Source organism: Trypanosoma equiperdum, assembly GCF_001457755.1.
Source record: "Trypanosoma equiperdum strain OVI genome assembly, contig: ctg_1, whole genome shotgun sequence".
NCBI lineage: Eukaryota > Euglenozoa > Kinetoplastea > Trypanosomatida > Trypanosomatidae > Trypanosoma > Trypanosoma equiperdum.
The window spans coordinates 6,089-25,790 of NW_027124061.1; the positions used below are offsets into that span (position 1 = coordinate 6,089).

Genomic DNA, 19,702 nt, shown 5'->3' on the forward strand with positions numbered 1-19,702 from the left:
TCACCTTTGTCCCCCAAGTGAAGATGACAGATTGCCACTCACGAACTAGTGTGCGGGGTAGAACAATTTTGAGACGCGACTGTCTCTGGCGCACCTTTATAGCAGTAAAGTATCTGATGCGTCGATATTCTTACTGTTGGAAGAAAATATGACGGCCCCAATGCGGTTCAACACGCTTTGAATGGACGAAAAGGATGGAAAAACTACTGCACCTGAGACCAACTGAGGCACCTGCCGCAACAATTCCATCATAACAGCTTCACAGCACGCGCTCCATACGTTGGCCAGTGAAGCGCCATGGAAGTCCTTGCGGTGCGTACCGGGAAGAGTTATTTCAGCACGGTGAATGGAAGGGAAAATGTTACCAACGTGAGATCCTTTAAAAATAATGTCCTCAGGCGGGCGGTCACTCCTATCGTACGTGAAGAGCACAAATATATCGGATATTTTTATAAAGTGGAACTGCACACTCATGAATTTCAGTAGTTTCCAACAACTAAGCATGCCGCGCTGCACACGTACCACATTCTCCAAATCCTTGTTAGTTTCTGAGGATTTGTAGCGTCTTCCTAGCCTCCGCATTTGATACACAAAGGTGTCCGATAGTTCCAATTCAAGAGTCGTGACGTGACTGTACACGGAAGAGGCAAGAATAGCGTTGCCGACGATTCGTGCGTCGCGAACAGTGAGATCAATACTGAAGGGTTTTATTTCATGGCTCATCTTCCCGTTGTAGGTACCATTGCTGCGCATATTGGACACTGTGCATTGAACTGTCACCCTCTTGTGTTCGTAAACCAACCACGACTCACATCGGCCCACCACGCAGTTAATTGGAATGTTATCCCCATCCTCCACAAGCAAACCAATACCACATGCTTTCACACCAGCACGCAACATCATCTCCTCTACAGGCGTCTCAACTATCACAGCGCTACCAACCAATGTTCCTAAGCCACTTCGCAGCGAAGAAATAGCGCATGTTGTCACAAGGGTGATAACCCATCCGACCGTGTCCTTCCTTTGGTGAATGAAGGCTGCTACATCGTTTCCAATTTCTACCTCTGTTCCGTGGGACAGAAGGACCCGGAATCTCCGTGAAGAGTTAACACCTTCACGAAGAACCAATACCACTTCGCCACTAGTTAAGGAATGAGGAGTGTACGATGAGACACTCATACGGGGTACCGTCTCATAGTTGTGCGATGTTAAGTTGACGACAGTCACGTATGGGGGGCGCGGTTCACTGACTGACACCACAGTTGGTTCGAAGCGGTCCTCCTTGAACACGCGAATCTCATGGTGTGTGTCTCCGCACTCGATGAAAGCAGATGAGCATGTCTGTGGTAAGAGGCTCACCGCCACAGGCGCGCTAAATTCGATGTTTACAGTTGTGTCGCTACCCTTTGCGCTCCATGCGAATGCAAAATTTACAACTTCATCATTCGCTAGAGCAGTGTAAGATACCGTCCCCCCCGCGGGAACTGTGAAACAGTGTGGCAACTCATCGGTAAACAACCCACCCCTTCTCGTTACGTGTCTTACTTGGAGGTCCCGTAAATCATCCATGTTGGTAAAAAGTAGAGGTGGTATTAGCTCCATGAAGTAACCGAAGCGATCGACTCGAGACCGCATGAGAAAAAGATGAGGCTGTCCGAGATGTGTGCCTTTGACGCTCATCGGTGCGCAGAAGAGCGGGCGTTCCTCAAAATCTTCGGTAACTTCAAAAGAAACGGAACTCAGTTCTCCCGCATGTAATACCAGGCGAGTGTGAAGGGGTAGATATGCAAAGTTTCGGCCTGTTGCGTGACTCAATGCGCCATCCCGGATCAAACCAGTTGGTTTCCCTACCTCGGTGGTAAACCTCACATCCGTACCAGAGTTATTTTTAAGCCCAAAGACGCCATAGGGGCGAACGGTGCAGACACTAGGCGCAGTGCAGCTGCCAACATCCTGCTGTCCAATATCCAGTTCAAAGAAGCGCTTGTAGGGAAATTCCCTGTGCCTCATCAGAACCCTCTGTCTTAACGATCCTTCGTTGAAACACGCTTCAACACGATCAGTACTGAAATAGATGTCTGAGTAAACTATACTTTCAAAAACATAATCCACCCTTGGACCAAAGGGATCGTGCTGCAGCGTAAAAAAAGTGCCGCTCGGTTCGATAATGCATTCCTCAACAACAAGATCACTGATTAGTAGTAACACTTTCATATTAAAACGGGTTCCATTATGAATGCCAAGTCGTGCGGGAGATAGAAACATCGTGAGAACGCCGCCACTCAGAAGATAAGTGACATCAATATATACTGGCACGTCTCCCAGCACAAACTTCCTGAGACGCCCAATAGAATCATCCCCACGCTCTTCGGCCAACTTAAATAAAATTCTCAATGAGCCTTCGCTAAGCAATTGCTGCTCAGATGTGCAGGCACTATTGGAGGACATCAAGCAAAGAGATATGTCGTCCCCAGAAATAAGGTGAATGGGGACAGGTAAGGTTTCGCCTGGAGGAACTTCCAGCTTACCGACCGAGGAATCGATAGCCCCAAGCACCACACCACATGGTAACCTGTTGCTAATTTGAAAACTGGTGCGGAAGCTCACACGTTGAGAGAGGGTGTGGTCGAGTACCTGCCTAACAATTCGAACCTTCTCTCCAGATGTTAATGTAACGACACACGCCCTGCGTAGCACATCCGTGAGTTCTTTCTCTGGGTTGGGGTCTCGGTAACTCTCAAAATGCGATATTCGGCAGTTGTCAACGGAGTGAATGCAACGTGGAAAGACAAGATGGTTACCATAAAATGTTTGGCGCTCCTTAACCACAACGCGCTCCCCGTCATCGACGTCCAAAACCAGTGATACCCCAAGCTGGTTAATTACTTCCACCGTGGGGGGTACCGTAAGTCCCCTTCCAAAATTTCCCGGAAGGAAGGAGGATGCAATGAATTTCATTTGCTCTATCGAAACAGACAGATCGAGTGAAGAGAGTAAAGTTTCACATGCAACGTGTTTCGAATCTAACAAACGAGCAACTGCTGCGACTGACAGAGGGCGCTGCAACGCGCGTTTGTAGGACTGTGAGCAGAAGTCCCACAATGTTAATTCCTGTACACCAAATCGGAAATCCACATGCGCTTCTCCTCCATCAGCTTCAACTTTCGATCGGAGTAGGGACTTGTTAACGGCCATATGCGCAACCGATGCACCACCGCGAAGGAGGATATCGATGGGGAAGGCAGACACAGCAATAGACCACTTCCCCTCCCCGAAAAGATATTTCAAGCGTTTATAACACAGCAGAGGCGATGTCCTTGATCTTCCGTTGAAACCTTTGCGACAACTCGTCCCGCCAATGAGCTGCTGCATTGTTTCAACCAAACCCATGGGGACCCCAACACGATCAACTTGAAGTGTGGCGTTCACGGTACCAATATGCTCTTTACACCTTGTTGCGACGTTTACAGCGGAAGTGGTGCTAGAAAAAACGCGCGAGCAAACGCTGCCATCAATGTAGTCGACCCAACTGTTTTGTAAACAGAGTTGAAGCCCCAATCCGTAAGAGGTGGGACACAAACAGTCACCCACGAGGGTAAACGCAAATGTAAGTTGACAACCCGTAGGAAAAAGAAGTTCCCCTCTACTACGGTGAATCGTCAGATGAAGTCCATGAGGCACTATGCAACGTAAAATGTCACTCGCATTAGGAGCATCAAGTTGCGTTGCTTCATGGGTTTCAAGTTTTTTGATTGTGTCATCACAGTCCAAAAGAAGAAAAGATCCACTTTCATCCTCAACTGCAATAGAACTCCGAATCAACGTGGAGATGCGACAACGTTGAAAAAGGACATGAGTTCCCCGACATACTACTAAGCGAGCACTTCCACGAACAGCTAAAAACTCGCACTCCACAACGTTAACAACTTTGCCCGGGCAATTAAAGAAACACGAGCCGATCATATCGAGGTTATATGACACGTCATGCAGGTAATCTGCTGTGATAACGTGCTTTCTTGATAGTGAAGTAGCCATGCGGCGTATATCCAATAGTGCATCAAACAGTTGCCGAACCGGGTACGGTGTGTCGCACAAGTTTGTCTTGAGTTCAATGCATTCCAACTCAACAAGCGCCTGTTTTTCAAAGGTTGATAAAACGGATGTTGCCTCCGCACCGTATTTACGGGCGTCCTGCGTGGAAGCTGTTGAGGCGAGAACAAATTTCAACGCCTCCAATTTCAATGAAATAACATCCCCACCATACATTGTTATTGACTGCACATTCAGTTTCAAAGGGGTCAAACCACCCTCCGCATGCACTCCAAGCACACACATCGCCTCTTTTCTGAAGAGAAATGAGGCAGAAAGATCACGGACTTCCACCTTCAAACAAGAGGAAGGTAAAAGAGGGTGAAGCACCTCAGCGTCCACAGCGGGTATGTACAGTTCCTTTGTGTATGCACCGCAGCTGTTAATCAATAGCGCGGGTGGTGAATCACGTAGTTCATGAAAAAACTCACTGAAACGATTGAAAAAGGAAAGAGCGCTTTCACTGCCCGCATTTGGGATCCTGCATCGACATTGCAGGACCCCAGATTCGCCAAATGACAAGACGCAAGTTGTGTTGCAGAGTGCTATTGCAATTTCGCAACTGTTATGCGGAAACGCGCAGCACCATTCCCTCCACGCATGTGGACTTACGAAAAGTGCGCCGCACGATTCCATCGTTGAAGTAATTTGCTTAAATTCCCCAGCAGTCAGCCGATCAACCCGCACGCAAACGGAACCCACACTGATTAGGACACAAGCCACTGGTGGAAGAAAGTTATGTGTTAAAGCAGAGTGCAACCGGTAACAAAAAGAAACACGAAGGGGTGCAACCTCCACTGCGTCTAAAACTTGAACTGTCTCGACCGAAAAATGAGACATTGGGTGGCTCAATCCCAACTGTAAATTTGATGCAGAGAGCAATTTCTGCGTCGAGAACACTCCCAGCGTAACTTCCACGACGCTCGACGACGCCAGTGCGCAAAACAAACGACCCTTCAATAGCGAAGCCACCCGGCACTTGGCGCCGCGAGGAAAATCAATGATGAAAAAGGGTTTGCTAGCATCCTCTGTTGTAAGCATAAATGATCGCAGATGAATGCAAAGAACATTCTCGTCACTCACATTCTTAGAGGAAAAAATACGCGTTTCTCCAATAGTTATGACGCTTTCCGTTGGTACAAACCAACACTGAATGCACTTTATGCAAATACACTGGCTTTTTTTCTTCCTCCTCGATACCTGATGAATATCTGCAGCGGTAAAAATTTCTTCCCAGCTCGAAATAGAAACGTTGGCGTTGCTCGATCTCTGTGTGCGCTTGGTGGCCCCTTTATACGACTCATAGCCGACCCAAGCAACTTCTGACCATTCGCTACAAATATGCTTAAGGTACTCCCAAAATGCAGGGCAAATATTAAACTTTAACTCAGAAACAATGATGTTACCCTCATCTCCCATTCGCACATTGATGGGCGCAACTAATTCGTGGGCCCCCTCACCAAAGTGTGCGGACAGGGCGTGTAGCGAAACTCCAATTTGTGAGCCCCTCGGAGCATCTCCTTTAATGATTATTAGCGAGAGTTTCTCACATTCGACATTGATATCGTCGATAATTAGCCGGAGGAAGGGTAGAACAAAACTCATCTTCTCCATGGTTCCACGAGATGATGGTGCTGGTGCGGTTCTTGATGTTGCAACCATCTCCACAAAGAGAAGTGGTAGAATGGAGGCTACCGGTTTGATTGTTTCGAGTAGTCGCGGTGTCGATAATGCAATGCGAGTAGGTTCTACATTTACCTTTAGGGAACACGCTCCCTTCGTCCTGCGTTTCTGAAAGCTAAAAAACGGCACGTCAGAAGCACCCGGTAGACGCAGAGTTTCCCACATGCTGTCATCTTTTAGTGATACGTCCCCAATGTGAACATTAGTCTCGTCCACTCGGCTAACAAGGGTAATCTCACCCAGAAGCATAACAGTTCCCGTTGGAAAGTAAATGTACACTTCACCAATGTCCACATGAATGGAAAGCATTATTGCATCTACAAGCTGCCTCCCTTTACCTCCATCACTTGCTATATCAGAGGTGACTGATGTCCTGGCATATGTTTCCATCACCGTGCGTCTAAGGAATAAAATGACATCCCTGTAGCGAACTTTCTGCTCGATTTCAACCATTGCGTCTAGTTTTGCTGAAATGTCGCCCACTTGGTGGCAGTAATTCAGTAGTTGAATATATGCACGCCGCGCTTCTGCAAAAGAGCGGATATGAGATAAAGTAAAGTTGTACCTCCTCCTTCGATCTCGAAGGAGCTCCATCACGCAACAATGCGCATAATTCCACAAGGATGCGGAGCCACGGAGATGTATATGGGGGTGGCAGTACACAGGAAGCTCCAAAAACGAGCGACTCGCTGCTAAATAAGCGTGCAAGGCGAGGAGGACGTCGTGGTTAACTAGCAGAGACACCTGTTGCTCCAATGATATGGTGACGTTTTGCCTACACAAAACTCCACGCAGGAATACAGATGTAACACAAACCGCTGCAACATCAGTGGTCACGAACGTGGCGCACAACTCTCCAGCAAACGCCTTAGCAGTCACGTCACTGACGGTTGCCTTCACAACTTTTATCTCTTCAGTTCCGTTACAAGCACATGGCTCCACATGTACTGCAAGATCCCGGAAGACTATTTCAAGTCTTGTGTTCGAGTTGGGTCCAACCGATAACATAAGAGTGAGGACATCTACATTAACAAGAATCTTTCTGTCCACCAAACCGGACATAGTACTCTTGACCACGCCGTATAGGTATGATATGATACCCTCCTCCCCCTCTACGGCCTCATTGCCCCCCGGGTCTACATAAGTTGAGGATGAACTAACTTCGCTACAACAAGACATGCACTCATCCTCGTCATCATGTGCGTCCGCATGCTCCTTCGTGTGATCAATAGGTTTGGGGCTTGCAGTCGACGAACTAACACGTGAGTGACTTCTACTTGAGTTACATGGTGATGTAGCACAGTTCCTATTCCCAAGGATGCTTTGTTCTGTTATACCGCTTCGTATGATGTCTGAACTCAGTTCCGTTTCAGTATCAGAAGTGGCCAAATGAGAGCATGTGTTCAAATGTAGCCTCGCTTCTTTGGCATGAACAACAAGAGCATCTTTGGATGATGGCCACGGTATGTCGAAGTGAATTTCCGTTACGTGACCTGATTCGACAGGGAGCTGAGTGATATCTCTCAGTGCATCCTTCTTGAGCTTGACGTTGCGAATTCGAAGTGACCTTTTGGTTAAAGAACTCTCCACATCGAAAGGGTTCACATCCGCCACTTTCGCGACGCGGGCCAACAAAAACGAAATAATATGTTGCATCTTTTTTGGGCCGTAGTGGCCCACTGCCCTGATACCTGTGCACGTTCGTAGAGAAAAGGAAGTACAGATTAGATGATAGGGGCAAGAATTTCCCGTGCAAATGTAAGTTTCTCACAACCAACGACCCGGTTGCAAGTGTTAGATGCTGATGATCCCACTCGCCACCAGTCGTCAGTTATTATACGAAATATGCTTCTTCAGCACGATGTTTTCCCAACTGCGCCACGCGCCGACAAATTAGAAAAGAAAAAATATATATATATATTATTCACGACAGCCGCGACGAAAACACCATCTTCTCTTTATTCAAACCATGAGGTTCATTTTTCTTTTCTCTTTCTTGGCTGTCCCCTCCTTTGCAGTTGGAAAAAAAAAATTACAACAAATACATAAGTTAGGGACAGTTACCGCTCGCTAACTTACTTTACCCAAGTTCACTTACTCCTCTCGTTTCCTTTGAGTCGTGAAATACAATTAAACAAAGAGATTAAACACTTTTTTTTTTAAATGAGAGAGAGATGAAGCACAGAAGGGAGAAAAAGGATCCAAAACAGCCCCTCCCCCCTCACCTGGAAAGTTACCACCAGCATGAAGTGTTCGCTACGCGGTAGGATGTGCTTTAATTCTTTTGTTTTAAATGTTGGAATCCAACCGAATACCTGACAGCAACGTAGTTGCTGTCGTACAAACCGGTTTATCAAAAAAAAAAATGAAAGGAGTTGAGGGAGATTTGAGAGTTCTCTAGGGGAGAAAAATTGTGCCATTCACCAGTAGAGACGGTGTGCACAATACCCATTGGGGTTTTCCTCAAGGTAATTTTGATGATAATCTTCAGCAGGATAAAAGCGAGACGCCCTTTCCAACGTTGTTACAACCTTAGCACTACTACCAAATGCTTTAATAATATTCTCACGTAGTTTTTCGTCGCCGCCATTCAACTTTTCGATGAAACTTTCCGCCTCGTTCCGCTGCTCCTCATTGTGATAAAATATGGTGCTTCGATATTGTGTACCGACATCGCCTTCTTGTCGATTTAGCGTGGTGGGGTTATGCATGCGGAAAAAAAAATTGAGTAGCGCGTCGTACGTTAGTTCATTAGTGTTGTAAGTCACTTGAAGAACTTCTGCATGACCGGTGTCCCCTTTCTTCACCAATTGATAGTTCATCTCAGGAAGCTCTTTTCCTCCCATAAAACCAACCTTGTGGGAAATGAGAGCAGCGCCAAATTGTCGCACGAAGAAATGCTCCGTTCCCCAAAAGCAACCTGCAGCAAAAGTAGCAACAGCATTTGGGTTCATTTTGTTCGACACAAATAGTGCGTATATGCTGAAAATGAAGAAGTATTCCCTCCCCCACTGCACACGACCGCAAACAGTAACAAGTAAATACAAAATTGATAAATCAACCGCTTACAGTAGCGTGGATAAAGCGTGCAGTTGTAGGAACAGTAGACACTTTGTCGGAGGCTATAAATACTTGAGAGGCAGAAATGATCGGGGTGGGTGAATTATTTGAAAATTTACGAGGACCGTAAGCAATGCCGACTAAAAGGGGTCGAACAAACCGCAACTACCTTCTACGGAAATGACTAGCGGTACCGGAGGGGGGAAAGAGAATCACATAAGTTTGGTGGCCTCGTTACCATTATCTGCTTAAGCGTCTACATGGAAATACAAACTAATACTAGTTGGAGAGGGATGCGAAACGTAAGTAGGATTGGAGAATGGGTAGGGATACCCCCTCCACCCTATAGTCAGAGTAAAAATAAAGCGGTAAAACAATGCGCACATCGATATGAAGGTTTCCACCGTATTCATTTTCCTTCTTTTCTTCTTCTTCACGACATCGACAACAACATATATTCCTTCTAACACCCTACCGGCCTTTCTTCCGTGAGGTACCCAGGACCTTTCTAATGAGGAAGCGGGTTATGCCCCCAACAACAAAAGCTGCAAATGACACAATAGCGACTCGCCTCAGTATGCGTATTGTTGTGATGGGTGGACTGGCAACGGCAATCTCCGGCTGTTTGGCAACAGCATACACATACTCGTTAAGAGTGGCAATCTCTGTTTCCTCAGGGTTTTCCACACTTGTCGCAACCGGTGGCCACAACAATTGGTTTTCACGACAAAAGGATTCCATAGCAAGCTGCGCCTCCGCAACGTTTTCCTCAATTTCGTGGGAAACTTCAGCCTTAGTGGCAACAACTATGAAAGGCAAATTGTGGCATTTCTGCTGCGAACCAGTGGCTCTCACGTAAGCATCCATGATTGGAGGTGTCGTCTTCGCCACGCGGCTTCCATCATAGCAGAGAAGAACCACGTCCACTTGTTTTTCCTGCACGACATTTTCTAGTAGCTCACCAGCTGAATCGATAGGAAGAGTAACGTACGCCACTGTTTGAGGCGCTTCTTCCATACCCTTGCGAACGAAAAATGTCGTCGTCCGGACATACGTAACCTGCTGTATTGTCTGGTCATCGTAGAGTTCATCATCATTAGCCGTTAAAGTGAAAATAAGACTCCTTCTACCGCACCCGGGAGCACCAAGGACCAAGACAGTAATAATATTTGGCACCGTTTCCCCCGGCTCCCGATACGGGCGAGCTCTGCGAAGCTGGAAGAGGATGCTTGTGTCACCTTTGTAACCCCAGTAAAGAGCATACTGAATAACCACCTCACGCTTCACTAACGCCATGTACTTCCAATATTCGATAAATTTATCCAGTGGTATCCGAGACTTAATGAAGCCGCTGATGTGCGCCCATGGGCAGCCGGGAGTGACGCTCCACATGTCGTCAATATCGTGGAACCGCTTAAGTTTGTACAAGTTTCTAAAAAACTGAATGGCATGATGTGATAAATAGGTATTACATTCCTTGCTGACGCGAACAGCGTTTATATCCCGCCAAGAGTATGGCAGCCCGGTGGGATGTAGACCCGTAATGTGCAGCGTCGCCCATACCTTCCGTGCATCGTTCTTTAACAAATAGGATACTTGGACAGCTTTGAACAAATCGAAATTCATTGGAATGCTAGCGTTCGGAATTGACACTTCAGCCAGCATATCGGCGATATCACCTTTCGAGAATGAGACTGACGCAGCGGAACGCTGCCATGCCAGAATTTCTTCCTCATTAAGCACTCCGTCACCATCCTTGTCAAAAAGCCAAAAGGCACGACGTAAGGACAATTCCCCAGTTTCTGTTATGCAGCGGGTACTACCGTTCCATATGATGTGTAACGGTGAGAGTCCAATGTCAACCACCGCTACCCGTAGATCATTTAAATTATATTGACCATAGTAAAAGTCACAACCCTGTAATAACGTCAATGCGTCACTCGATGTTCCCGGAATGGAGATGGTGGGTTTATTGTCGTAACTTGCTTTTGAAGAAGGTGTGATGGCACCATGCGTAAGAACAACAAGATGACAAGTGGACAAAAGGCGGCTGTCAGCACGCTCGACACCCGAAACAGAGGTACATGTCACTTCATACCGTCGGTTCCAGGCGTGATGTTTATTTTCCACCATGCCACCGAGTGCCGCCTCAACTGAACTAAAATCGGTGCCGCACACCAGCACACGAATGGATGCCAGTACCATTGTCGATGTTAAAAGAACACTTATTGGTAATAACTTAACAGCAGCTGTTTTTTTTTTAAATGAAAAGGGTCGAAAATTAGAAGGGAAATATACAACGAAATGGTGGTAACGCACTCAACAAAGAACAAAAAAAAAATCTACCCATCCGAAAGGGTGACGAAGAGGGGAATGAGCGAATACAAACTTGCACATTCGGTAGCCAATAGGGAAAAGGGACAAAGGAGAAAGAACGCCTATAACCATATGCCTCAGAAAAGAAAAAAAAGGAATTTTAGAAACACTCAACTTCCAATCGGTGGAAGAAAAGGTCGCGCGAGTGGAACACGGAAAATCATCGGATTCGTGCAGTGCATATCCTGTTGCTAGTTTCCCTCCGCCTGCTTCGTGTCTTTGGTTTTGTCTTCATTCTTCCCTTTCCATCTGTTCGCCTCGTCTCTTCTGTGGATATGCATCGCAGCAAGGAAGCATGGAGATGAGTTGATCACCTTCACGGACCTTCAAGGATGGGGAAAGCACAGGGTTAAATGACAAAACATATTTTTGCTTGGGAGATTAACGTACGTGAAAACACGTCTTTCCTTGCGGCTTTTGGAGGAACATGTGGGCACACCTCTCCTTTTCAACACCACACCCCATTAGTCCTCCTTCTCTTCGTTCTGATCGTCGTGCTTACCCTGTAGAGTTTCTTCCTTGCTCTGTCGCTCTAACTCTTTCTCCAACTCATTTGCAAAAGCCTCGTCATCGGCAGTATTTGTTGCGTTTGACCCCGCCGCAGCCTGTCCTTTATTAGCCTCCTGAAGAGACAAAAGCAACGCCCGACGTAACATCTCCTCTTCGGTCATATTTTCCAGGCTTAGTGCCTCCTCATCCATGTTTATATCCGTTCTCTCCACCGTTTCACTTTCAGCAGCATTAGAATTTAAAGCCGCCGCCGCCGCCTGACGTCGCTCCTCCTCTTCAAGCGACATTTGAATGGCGAGCACCATTTCCGGGTCCATGGTCGGATCCACGGAGAAACCTGCAGAAGAACCATTGAAGCCTCCTCCACTTACACTGCTGTCCTCCCCCATAAATATGGCGCTCGACATCAAACTGTCAATGAGAGGAACTTTAGCTGGTACGCTTAAGAACCGTGAATTTCCGTTATTACTGAGCCTCTCAACGAATGCAGTCAGGCGCGGAACGTTCGAAGGTACACCTACACTTACAACATCGACTGCTACGCTTTCTTTACGAAGTTTCTTCGCCAACTTCTCCAACTCACCGTCTGTTTCTCCTAGCGGAGTACCAATAAAGGCGACGATACGTTTTTCTGCACGCGGGTTAGTTCGGTGGCTTAAGGCAAGGCACGCAATTTGCAGCCCTTTGGAAAAGTGGCATTGTTTTCCACTGATTGAAATCTTCGACATGGTGGACATAACGCGATCCACATCTGAGGTGAGGGTTTCAAAGACTGTACAGGCATTGCCTCCGAGTGTCAAGAAACCCACAGTGTTCTCAGCGTTGGCTGATGTTTTCGCATTGGCCAACAAAGTTGCCGCCTCCTGTACAACAAAGAAACGATTGGGATGTTGATCTCCATTTCTCATAAACTCCGAGGAATCTAGACAGAGAAAGCAAGCCTCAGGCATTGTTAGGACGTACCTCGCGATGCAAATTGAAGTAGATCCGTATACTTCAACAGGTGATTATTACCTCTTTTTACTGCTACTTTTTTACTCCTTTTTCCCCTTCAACTAATTGGTTTCTTCCTTTTGTTTCTTTTTTCTCACCTTTCTGGGGCCAGTAGAGGGAAAGCAAAACGGAAAGAGAGGAAGAAGATAAAATGGCACTGTACATAGAACACTGGAGCGTGCTACCATCAACAGATGCAGCTACTTATTTTTGTGTTGGTATTGTTAAAGCGGATTTCCTTTCCCCCTAAACTCTCTTCCCTTTCACATAAATAAATACTAATAACCTTGCCCCACCAGCCGCCATCTGGCTTCCCTGCTACCTCACACATACACGACACGCAGGATCTGCTTCACCCTACATCTTAGCGGTACTATGACGGATGCCTCGTTTTTGTTAACGTTTCGGCCAACAAAAGGTGATAAGAATTTAATGCTTCCTTCGCTTGTTGGCGTACCAAAAAAATAGCTGCTGCACGCCGCCACAACAAAAGCTGTTCCCGCGCCAAAAGCACCTCAGGATCAGATAAAACAGACATGTTGACGCTTGCGGGATTCTTGGCGCTGTCCTGAAAGTGGCGAGAGAGTTCCTCCACGTAGCGCATTGCTCCAACCAAATCATGCATTGTGTGCAGCTGTCGGCGGTCGCGAAGGAGGTGGTTGCGAAGTGCCTGACGCTCCTCCTTCATAATGATATCGCATCTGCTTAACATATTAGCCTCTAATGCGGTGGTAATCTTCCGCAACACACGGCAAAACACATTTGGTGGGCTTTCCCCCATGCTAGGTTTCTGCAATTCGATATAACGCGCAGCAGCGGCATCCACTGCACGATCAAGTCCTTCCATACAGAAGACAAAACTATCACTAGACTCACTAATTGAGGTAGGGCAGCTGAAGTTTGTAGCTTCATCCAACAGACTGTCGCACACGACGCGAACAAGAGGCTCAGCGACAAGCAGCTGCCGAATTGTCTCGGACACTCTCTGTATTCCTACCTTCTCACCGTGGTTAAGCAGAAGCGCAAAATTGTGAACCTTACTACAAGCCACATCGAAACCAATAAACTTCCGCATTTCCCTAGCCATATATTGGTAGTGATTTGTAACCCCCTTGAGAACTCCCAGAGCTTCTGGTAGGGCTCTCAAGTAGGAATGTGTTTCTTTATTAGTTTGTTTGTACCGCTCGAACCGATCCTTCCAAATTGAATCCATTGCCTCGTGAAGAAGCACTGATTCCTTCCGCTTCTGTCGCAGCAGCTCAGCTCCAGCTAAACGGGCTTCATCAAGTGCACTCGTTTCCGCAAGAGAATCGGCGTACTGCCTGTCAAGGTCAGCACGGCGGGAGCGTAATTTGCCCCACCGCGCCCCCCACACTAACGCTCCAGCGAGCGACACGCCACCCGTCACAACGGCGACGCCAAGAGAAGAGTGTGAACTCATTGCACTTTTTTTCTCTGCATAAGTGTGACGAAATTTTAAAAAATGGAAAGAAGTATGGGAGCACGAATGTTTGAAGGTTCACAAGCCGAGTGTACGGGCATCAGAAAATGTAACTGGTGCGGTTCCCTTTGTTTGGATAGGGAAAGCAGGCTGGTGGCGGCAGCTCTAAACATATATGCAGTGATTGTTAATTTTCAAAATAGCCCCCTCCAAAACATAAATGAAAACCTTGACACCAATGTTTGCATGCACACAGGCATGTAGACCTCGCAAAGACAGTTACACAAGATTCATGTTCTGTCGAACGGTAGCGTATGGTGGAGATGTGATTAAAAACCCCCTCGACAGTTAGGTTAATAACGATAGTGCGGTCCCAGCTATGGCGTCTGCAGTCACAAGCATACCAACAAATAAACTTCGCCACAATGAATAAAGAAGAAAAAATTCGGCAACCGGTCCCCACGGCACTCATACACAACGTTGCTTCACCGAAAGTAGCCTCACATTTCGGTAGTCCTCAGGGAACTCTCCGTTCTTATCACCGATACCATTCTTCACACTCTTATCGTTGGTTCTGGCGGCGCCGGCAAAGCCAACCGCGCGCACGCAATGAACCCGCAGCGCCCTGATGATAGTATAACCACGGTAGAGTCGCACCCCACTTTAATCCCGTGAAAAGTAAAAAAAAGCCCACAGTAATGATTAGCCGGCTCGCGAAGAAAGAGAAAGTTAAACATCTGGGTGCCATGATTTCAGAAACAAGTTGTGAGGTTCGTGACAGCGACAACAGTGACTTCTTCGCCTACTTTGGCTATCCGCATCTCTACGGCACATCGCCAAGGGAAAGTTCCTAAAGCTTCGACTGGAGTGGAAGTGCCGTGCGATCATAGAGGTCTTTCACTGCATCTTCGATAGCATTCGCAAATGCAATAGCAACATTTGTTTCCTCGCACGCTTGATCTCCAGCCAGGGGGCGCTTACACTCCGTGAACGCAGAAACAGTAAATGCAAGTTGTTTCGGAGAGAGTGAGTATCCAATGCCAACACCATCAGGATGAGTGGCTGCGAATGAAAAGGAGAGTATTCCCGGGGCCGACATGTTAGACGTCGACAAATAATCGGAACAGAGCTCTCGAAGGGCCTGCGAAGCGAAGAACATTTTCTCCACGTGGGTCACACCTTTGTTAACATCCCAAGGCACATCGGTCGAAGGGTTGTGGTGAAGCCGTTCTTGTACTTCCTTATGGAAACGCGAAAGCAGGGTTACCGCACGATGAAATCCCTTTCCGCTTCGGCAGAGAATAATGCGCTCACGGTGCTCCTCACTAACATTATGAAGGGCCGTTCGTATATTTGGAGAAAAACTCCGTTCTCCTTTCGCGGATTCTACCAATTTAGCAAGGGTCTGCGTGCTATGTGTAACTGTCCTGAGGGTTTCTGTCCGACCGTGATGATACTTTTTCATCAGGAGAGCGCAATAGGTCGAGCGTTGATCCCCAAAAAGTCGCTTCTGTGCAATGTGAAACGCTGCATGCATGAAAGCATCGGGACTCGATCCACAACGTTGTTTAATTTCGTTGGTCCCAAAGTCGTTTACCCGTCGCAGGGCCAATGTCATTTGTTTTACCCTTAGGTTATGATCCCGGTGAAATTTTTGAATATCTTGGAGTACGTGAGTGCAAATGGCATTTCCCCAATGCACCATATGCATATGTGCCTCCATTACCGTGAGGCATGTCTTAGGAGGGTCGATTGCACCGGTAAAACATCTGGAAAACGAAACATTGTAGTAATTGACGAAGGCGCATACGGCAGCGAGAGTGCTTCCGTCGCCCCACGAGTGCTCCATGTTACAGCTGCTTTCGCCATTTGGGCCGATAGCGTATGTAACGTTCATATCGGGGTAACGATTCTCCGGACAAGCGCCTCCATGTAAACAGTGTGAAAGATCGGTGTTTTCGTCCAAGGCAATACCAAAACTACAGGACGTAATTTCGTCCAGTGCTTCACGTGAGGACTGTTCTAACCACAGCTTACCAAACGCTCGTGCCCATTTTTTGCGGCAACCGTTGGCCAGAACCAACGGAGTGTTTCTATTTCGCGGTAACGATAACGCCTTGCTCTTTAGAGCTTCTATCAGATGTGCATTGGCAATAATTTCCTCCACGCAAATCCTTTCTAAACTGCCATTTCCGTTTATCCCACCGAAACGAATCCAATCAACAACGAACGCATTACCTCTGTGGAGCACAAGGACTTTGTTTGTGAGAGACCAACGCAATCCGTCTACACCTTCATGAGGAATACGGACGGTACGAAACAAGCGGGTAAACTGATCGCCACATAAACTGAGATCCAAACGGCACATCTTGGGCACACGACCCTGAAATTCAGGGGTAAAAAACTTTGGATTTCCCAGCAAACTGCGGAAATGTAAAGAAGCCGTGCCAATAATGGAAGCGCGTAGGGCCTGCATTGAAACACCAACACCCTTTGCAAGATTGTCAAGAGGCGGACTATCCAGCTGAAGAGTGTAATTCCAGCCGAAGGGAAGTGGATCTCTGGTGCTGAGGTACATGGCGTTCCACAGAGGTGTCATGTGTGATGTGTGCAGAGACTCGTTGCAAAATTGCTTGTAGGCCTTTGCGATGGATTCCAACAAGCGGAAATAGGCCACTGCATCTCTCAATTGGTCCGGCGCGCATCCTTTGCTCGCCTGAAGTGACAGCAAAACGCCTCTGATGAATGATAAACTTTCCTCCTTGTTTTCTACATTACCCAGAGGTTCCAGAAACCTTACGTAGCACTCAAGTATTTCTCGTAGCGATGGAAGCGGTAGCGGCGACTCTTTCGCCACCCGACGTTTCGACGTGGACACCCGTGTCATTTGCTTAACGCACCTTTATCCCGGATCACGATAGAGGATGGAAATACGAGTATATATACACATATCTTCTCATCACTGGAGTTGTTAAGGGCATATGATGGAATAGTGGAAAAATACATAAATACGGTTCGGTTTTCAGTGTAAAATCACGGACAAACAAACACGGGTTGTAACAACCGTTTTCCCGTTGTGCTGACAAGAAGGATCAGCAGGGAGTGAGCCAAGAAAAGCTGATGCAAAGAACACAAACGATCCATGACTTAAACTCTCGCAAGAAACCCAGTTGTTTTCAAACCTTCATTAAAATTTCGTTGTGTTCACTTTGGGTGTGATATTTTCGTCTCATCGTACACGATTTGCTTAACTAATAATAACAACAAATCATCGACGAAAAAAAGGCGAAGCCGTGACAAATGTTAGGATGCCACCTGATGGTATGAACATGTGTTTCCGATGTAAACACAAACCTTATGCCAAGAACACGGCGTGCAACAATACATCGGTGCACTTCTCTTTAAACCAATCCTTGAACAAACAATCCGACATTGTAACATACATATATATGTATTTAGTGCATCCTCGAAAGCTTTCCCCGAACACCACCCACCTGAAAAAAAAAGAGTATTAAAAGAATAAGAATGCATTTGTATACGGTAACGAAATGCAGGAACAGGTACGAACGGTGTCATTGCCGACTGGCAATTAATCCGTGGCAAATATACAGTGGTAGCATCGTCAAAATTGTAAAAGGGAAAAGTTACGTCAAAAAAAAAAAGAATATTTGGCACCAAGCATACTCTTGCATCCCCTTACAACCACGTCCACAGTGGCATTCCCACTGCTCAGTCTTTCCCACCCATTGTTTGACATCAACTTATTGCAAGTGGCCCTCATTTTTACCGCGCCGATGGCTCTACGCCTCTGGTCCCTTTACCTTAGGTGCCATGGTCACAATCGCATGACTTTGCGCTTTTGACTTTGCACGCAGTTCCATCGCTATGGCCTGGGTGTTTTTCTTATGTGCGCGCTTTATTTCGATTGATTCCTTGGCTGAAACTGTGTGGTGCTTTGCTCCTTGGGCGCGCATTTTAGCCTCGCGTCGACCCTGGTTGACACGATTCTTGTCGCCACCTCTAGTAATTTTTGCTGAATGTCCCATCACAGCAATGATACGCCCCTAGGTATGTGCTTACGGGTAGTGGTGAGGTAAACCCTTGGAGACACAAAATACAGGCGTTTGGTGAGAGAGAAATAGCCCTGGAGTACTGTTATGTTTTGTTCGGAATACACAAGGTTTCGCGCACAAAATGGGAAGTACTGCCCAGAAAAACGGACAACTTACACGAACTTCCAGGGGAAGATGTGGGAGAGGTGCGTTTACAAATCTTAAGTGATGAACACAAAGCAATTAGTTCATCTCACTTTCGCCACGGCGAATAGCACGGCTTGCCTTCAGCTCCCTTCGTCGTGCATCCACCTGTAGTTCATGTTGGTATTCAGCCCACTGGGAGCGCTCCAGAAATCTCTGCTTCTCCAAGTAACTATCGTCCTGGCGCTGTTGCCTGAAGCTCTGGAGGGAAACACCTTCCTCTTGCAACTCCTTCGTAAGGTACCGTTCCCACTGCGCATGTGACTTTTGGATGAGACCTGAAGAGGTTGACATCGTGCGCACGCCAGAAGAATCTCCCATTGCGGACTTCTTTTCCCCTGCCGCAACCCAGTGACCGTGTCGCTCACGCTTACGACGGTGTACCACTATGCCACTGCGGTCGAGTTGTGCACATTCACTATGCACTACAGGTCTGAAGTGTTGCGGTTGCGATGCTTCGGTCGAGCCTTCACCTAAAGGAGCTTTGAGTTTGCGGAAGAAGATTGGGTTCGCTACAGCCAACACTTCATCGAAGCTCTGCGAACGCGCTAGGGCATCTGAACTCGACAGAACTGAGAGAAGCCGCTGGAACAGGAGAGCGTTGGAGAAAGTGGACAGAATTACACCGTCATCCGGGTCCAATGTACCTTTCCGCATAGAGAAAGGCTCTGCAATTTTTCCGTCATGCAAAGGCACCGTATTTCCGACCTTGCGCTGTGAAAGTAACCTCCGGAGTCGCTGTTCCCGTTCCAAGCGTTCCGTTGCTACCGCATCACCACAATCCCCTCCTGTTTCCCTTATGCGATCAGTGATGGAACAAGTAGAGGAGATGAAGGACACGGAGTCTGAAGAGGAACTGCGGTTGGATTGTGTAGAAACCGAATCATCACCATTGTCACTACCGGAACTGTTTGCAACATCGGTTGAAGTTGAAGAAGAGCTGGAACTCATAATCTGCTAACAAAGTAATGGGTATTCAATAAGGAGTTGACTAAATTTATTCCCAGATGCAAGTTCTCCCCTGCCTTTTTTTCGCCTCCGCCTCGGCCTTCCTGTCCACTAAGTTTAATAACAGCTATAGAAGCTTTGCACAGTTCCAGAAGTTGATATTCGGTATTGTTCCTTCCTTGTGAGTGCTACATCAAAAGGGAGCGGAAGCAAATGTGAATTCAACAAACAGTACAAGGGTGGATGTTTTTCCCCCTTCATTTGTATAAAAAAAGTAACGCTATTACTGCGATTGAAAAGGGACACAGTGTGTTCGGACAAGAATATATATATATATATATATATA

At 46.9% G+C, this 19,702-nt stretch overlaps 8 protein-coding genes across 8 annotated transcripts; all 8 read right to left on the minus strand.

Moving 5' to 3' along the window:
• Window positions 1-96: 96 nt before the first annotated feature.
• Window positions 97-7,428, minus strand: TEOVI_000057900 (N-terminal region of Chorein, a TM vesicle-mediated sorter, putative; the record flags this gene model as incomplete). The annotated part of the gene is made up of 1 exon (XM_067223893.1): window positions 97-7,428. One exon carries the CDS (start codon window positions 7,426-7,428, stop codon window positions 97-99), a length of 7,332 nt encoding a protein of 2,443 aa, XP_067079994.1.
• Window positions 7,429-8,192: 764 nt separating this feature from the next.
• TEOVI_000058000 (peptide methionine sulfoxide reductase, putative) lies at window positions 8,193-8,726 on the minus strand (the record flags this gene model as incomplete). Its single annotated transcript, XM_067223894.1, has 1 exon — window positions 8,193-8,726. One exon carries the CDS (start codon window positions 8,724-8,726, stop codon window positions 8,193-8,195), a length of 534 nt encoding a protein of 177 aa, XP_067079995.1.
• A 577-nt stretch (window positions 8,727-9,303) lies between these two features.
• On the minus strand, window positions 9,304-11,037 carry TEOVI_000058100 (uncharacterized protein; the record flags this gene model as incomplete). Its single annotated transcript, XM_067223895.1, has 1 exon — window positions 9,304-11,037. One exon carries the CDS (start codon window positions 11,035-11,037, stop codon window positions 9,304-9,306), a length of 1,734 nt encoding a protein of 577 aa, XP_067079996.1.
• A 635-nt stretch (window positions 11,038-11,672) lies between these two features.
• On the minus strand, window positions 11,673-12,668 carry TEOVI_000058200 (proteasome regulatory non-ATP-ase subunit 10; the record flags this gene model as incomplete). The annotated part of the gene is made up of 1 exon (XM_067223896.1): window positions 11,673-12,668. The coding sequence occupies one exon, from the start codon at window positions 12,666-12,668 to the stop codon at window positions 11,673-11,675; it is 996 nt and encodes a 331-aa protein (XP_067079997.1).
• A 416-nt stretch (window positions 12,669-13,084) lies between these two features.
• TEOVI_000058300 (uncharacterized protein) lies at window positions 13,085-14,152 on the minus strand (the record flags this gene model as incomplete). Its single annotated transcript, XM_067223897.1, has 1 exon — window positions 13,085-14,152. The coding sequence occupies one exon, from the start codon at window positions 14,150-14,152 to the stop codon at window positions 13,085-13,087; it is 1,068 nt and encodes a 355-aa protein (XP_067079998.1).
• An 850-nt stretch (window positions 14,153-15,002) lies between these two features.
• Window positions 15,003-17,039, minus strand: TEOVI_000058400 (carnitine O-palmitoyltransferase, putative; the record flags this gene model as incomplete). The annotated part of the gene is made up of 1 exon (XM_067223898.1): window positions 15,003-17,039. The coding sequence occupies one exon, from the start codon at window positions 17,037-17,039 to the stop codon at window positions 15,003-15,005; it is 2,037 nt and encodes a 678-aa protein (XP_067079999.1).
• Window positions 17,040-17,952: 913 nt separating this feature from the next.
• TEOVI_000058500 (uncharacterized protein) lies at window positions 17,953-18,198 on the minus strand (the record flags this gene model as incomplete). Its single annotated transcript, XM_067223899.1, has 1 exon — window positions 17,953-18,198. One exon carries the CDS (start codon window positions 18,196-18,198, stop codon window positions 17,953-17,955), a length of 246 nt encoding a protein of 81 aa, XP_067080000.1.
• Window positions 18,199-18,447: 249 nt separating this feature from the next.
• Window positions 18,448-19,359, minus strand: TEOVI_000058600 (Bucentaur or craniofacial development, putative; the record flags this gene model as incomplete). The annotated part of the gene is made up of 1 exon (XM_067223900.1): window positions 18,448-19,359. The coding sequence occupies one exon, from the start codon at window positions 19,357-19,359 to the stop codon at window positions 18,448-18,450; it is 912 nt and encodes a 303-aa protein (XP_067080001.1).
• Between the last annotated feature and the right edge of the window lie 343 nt (window positions 19,360-19,702).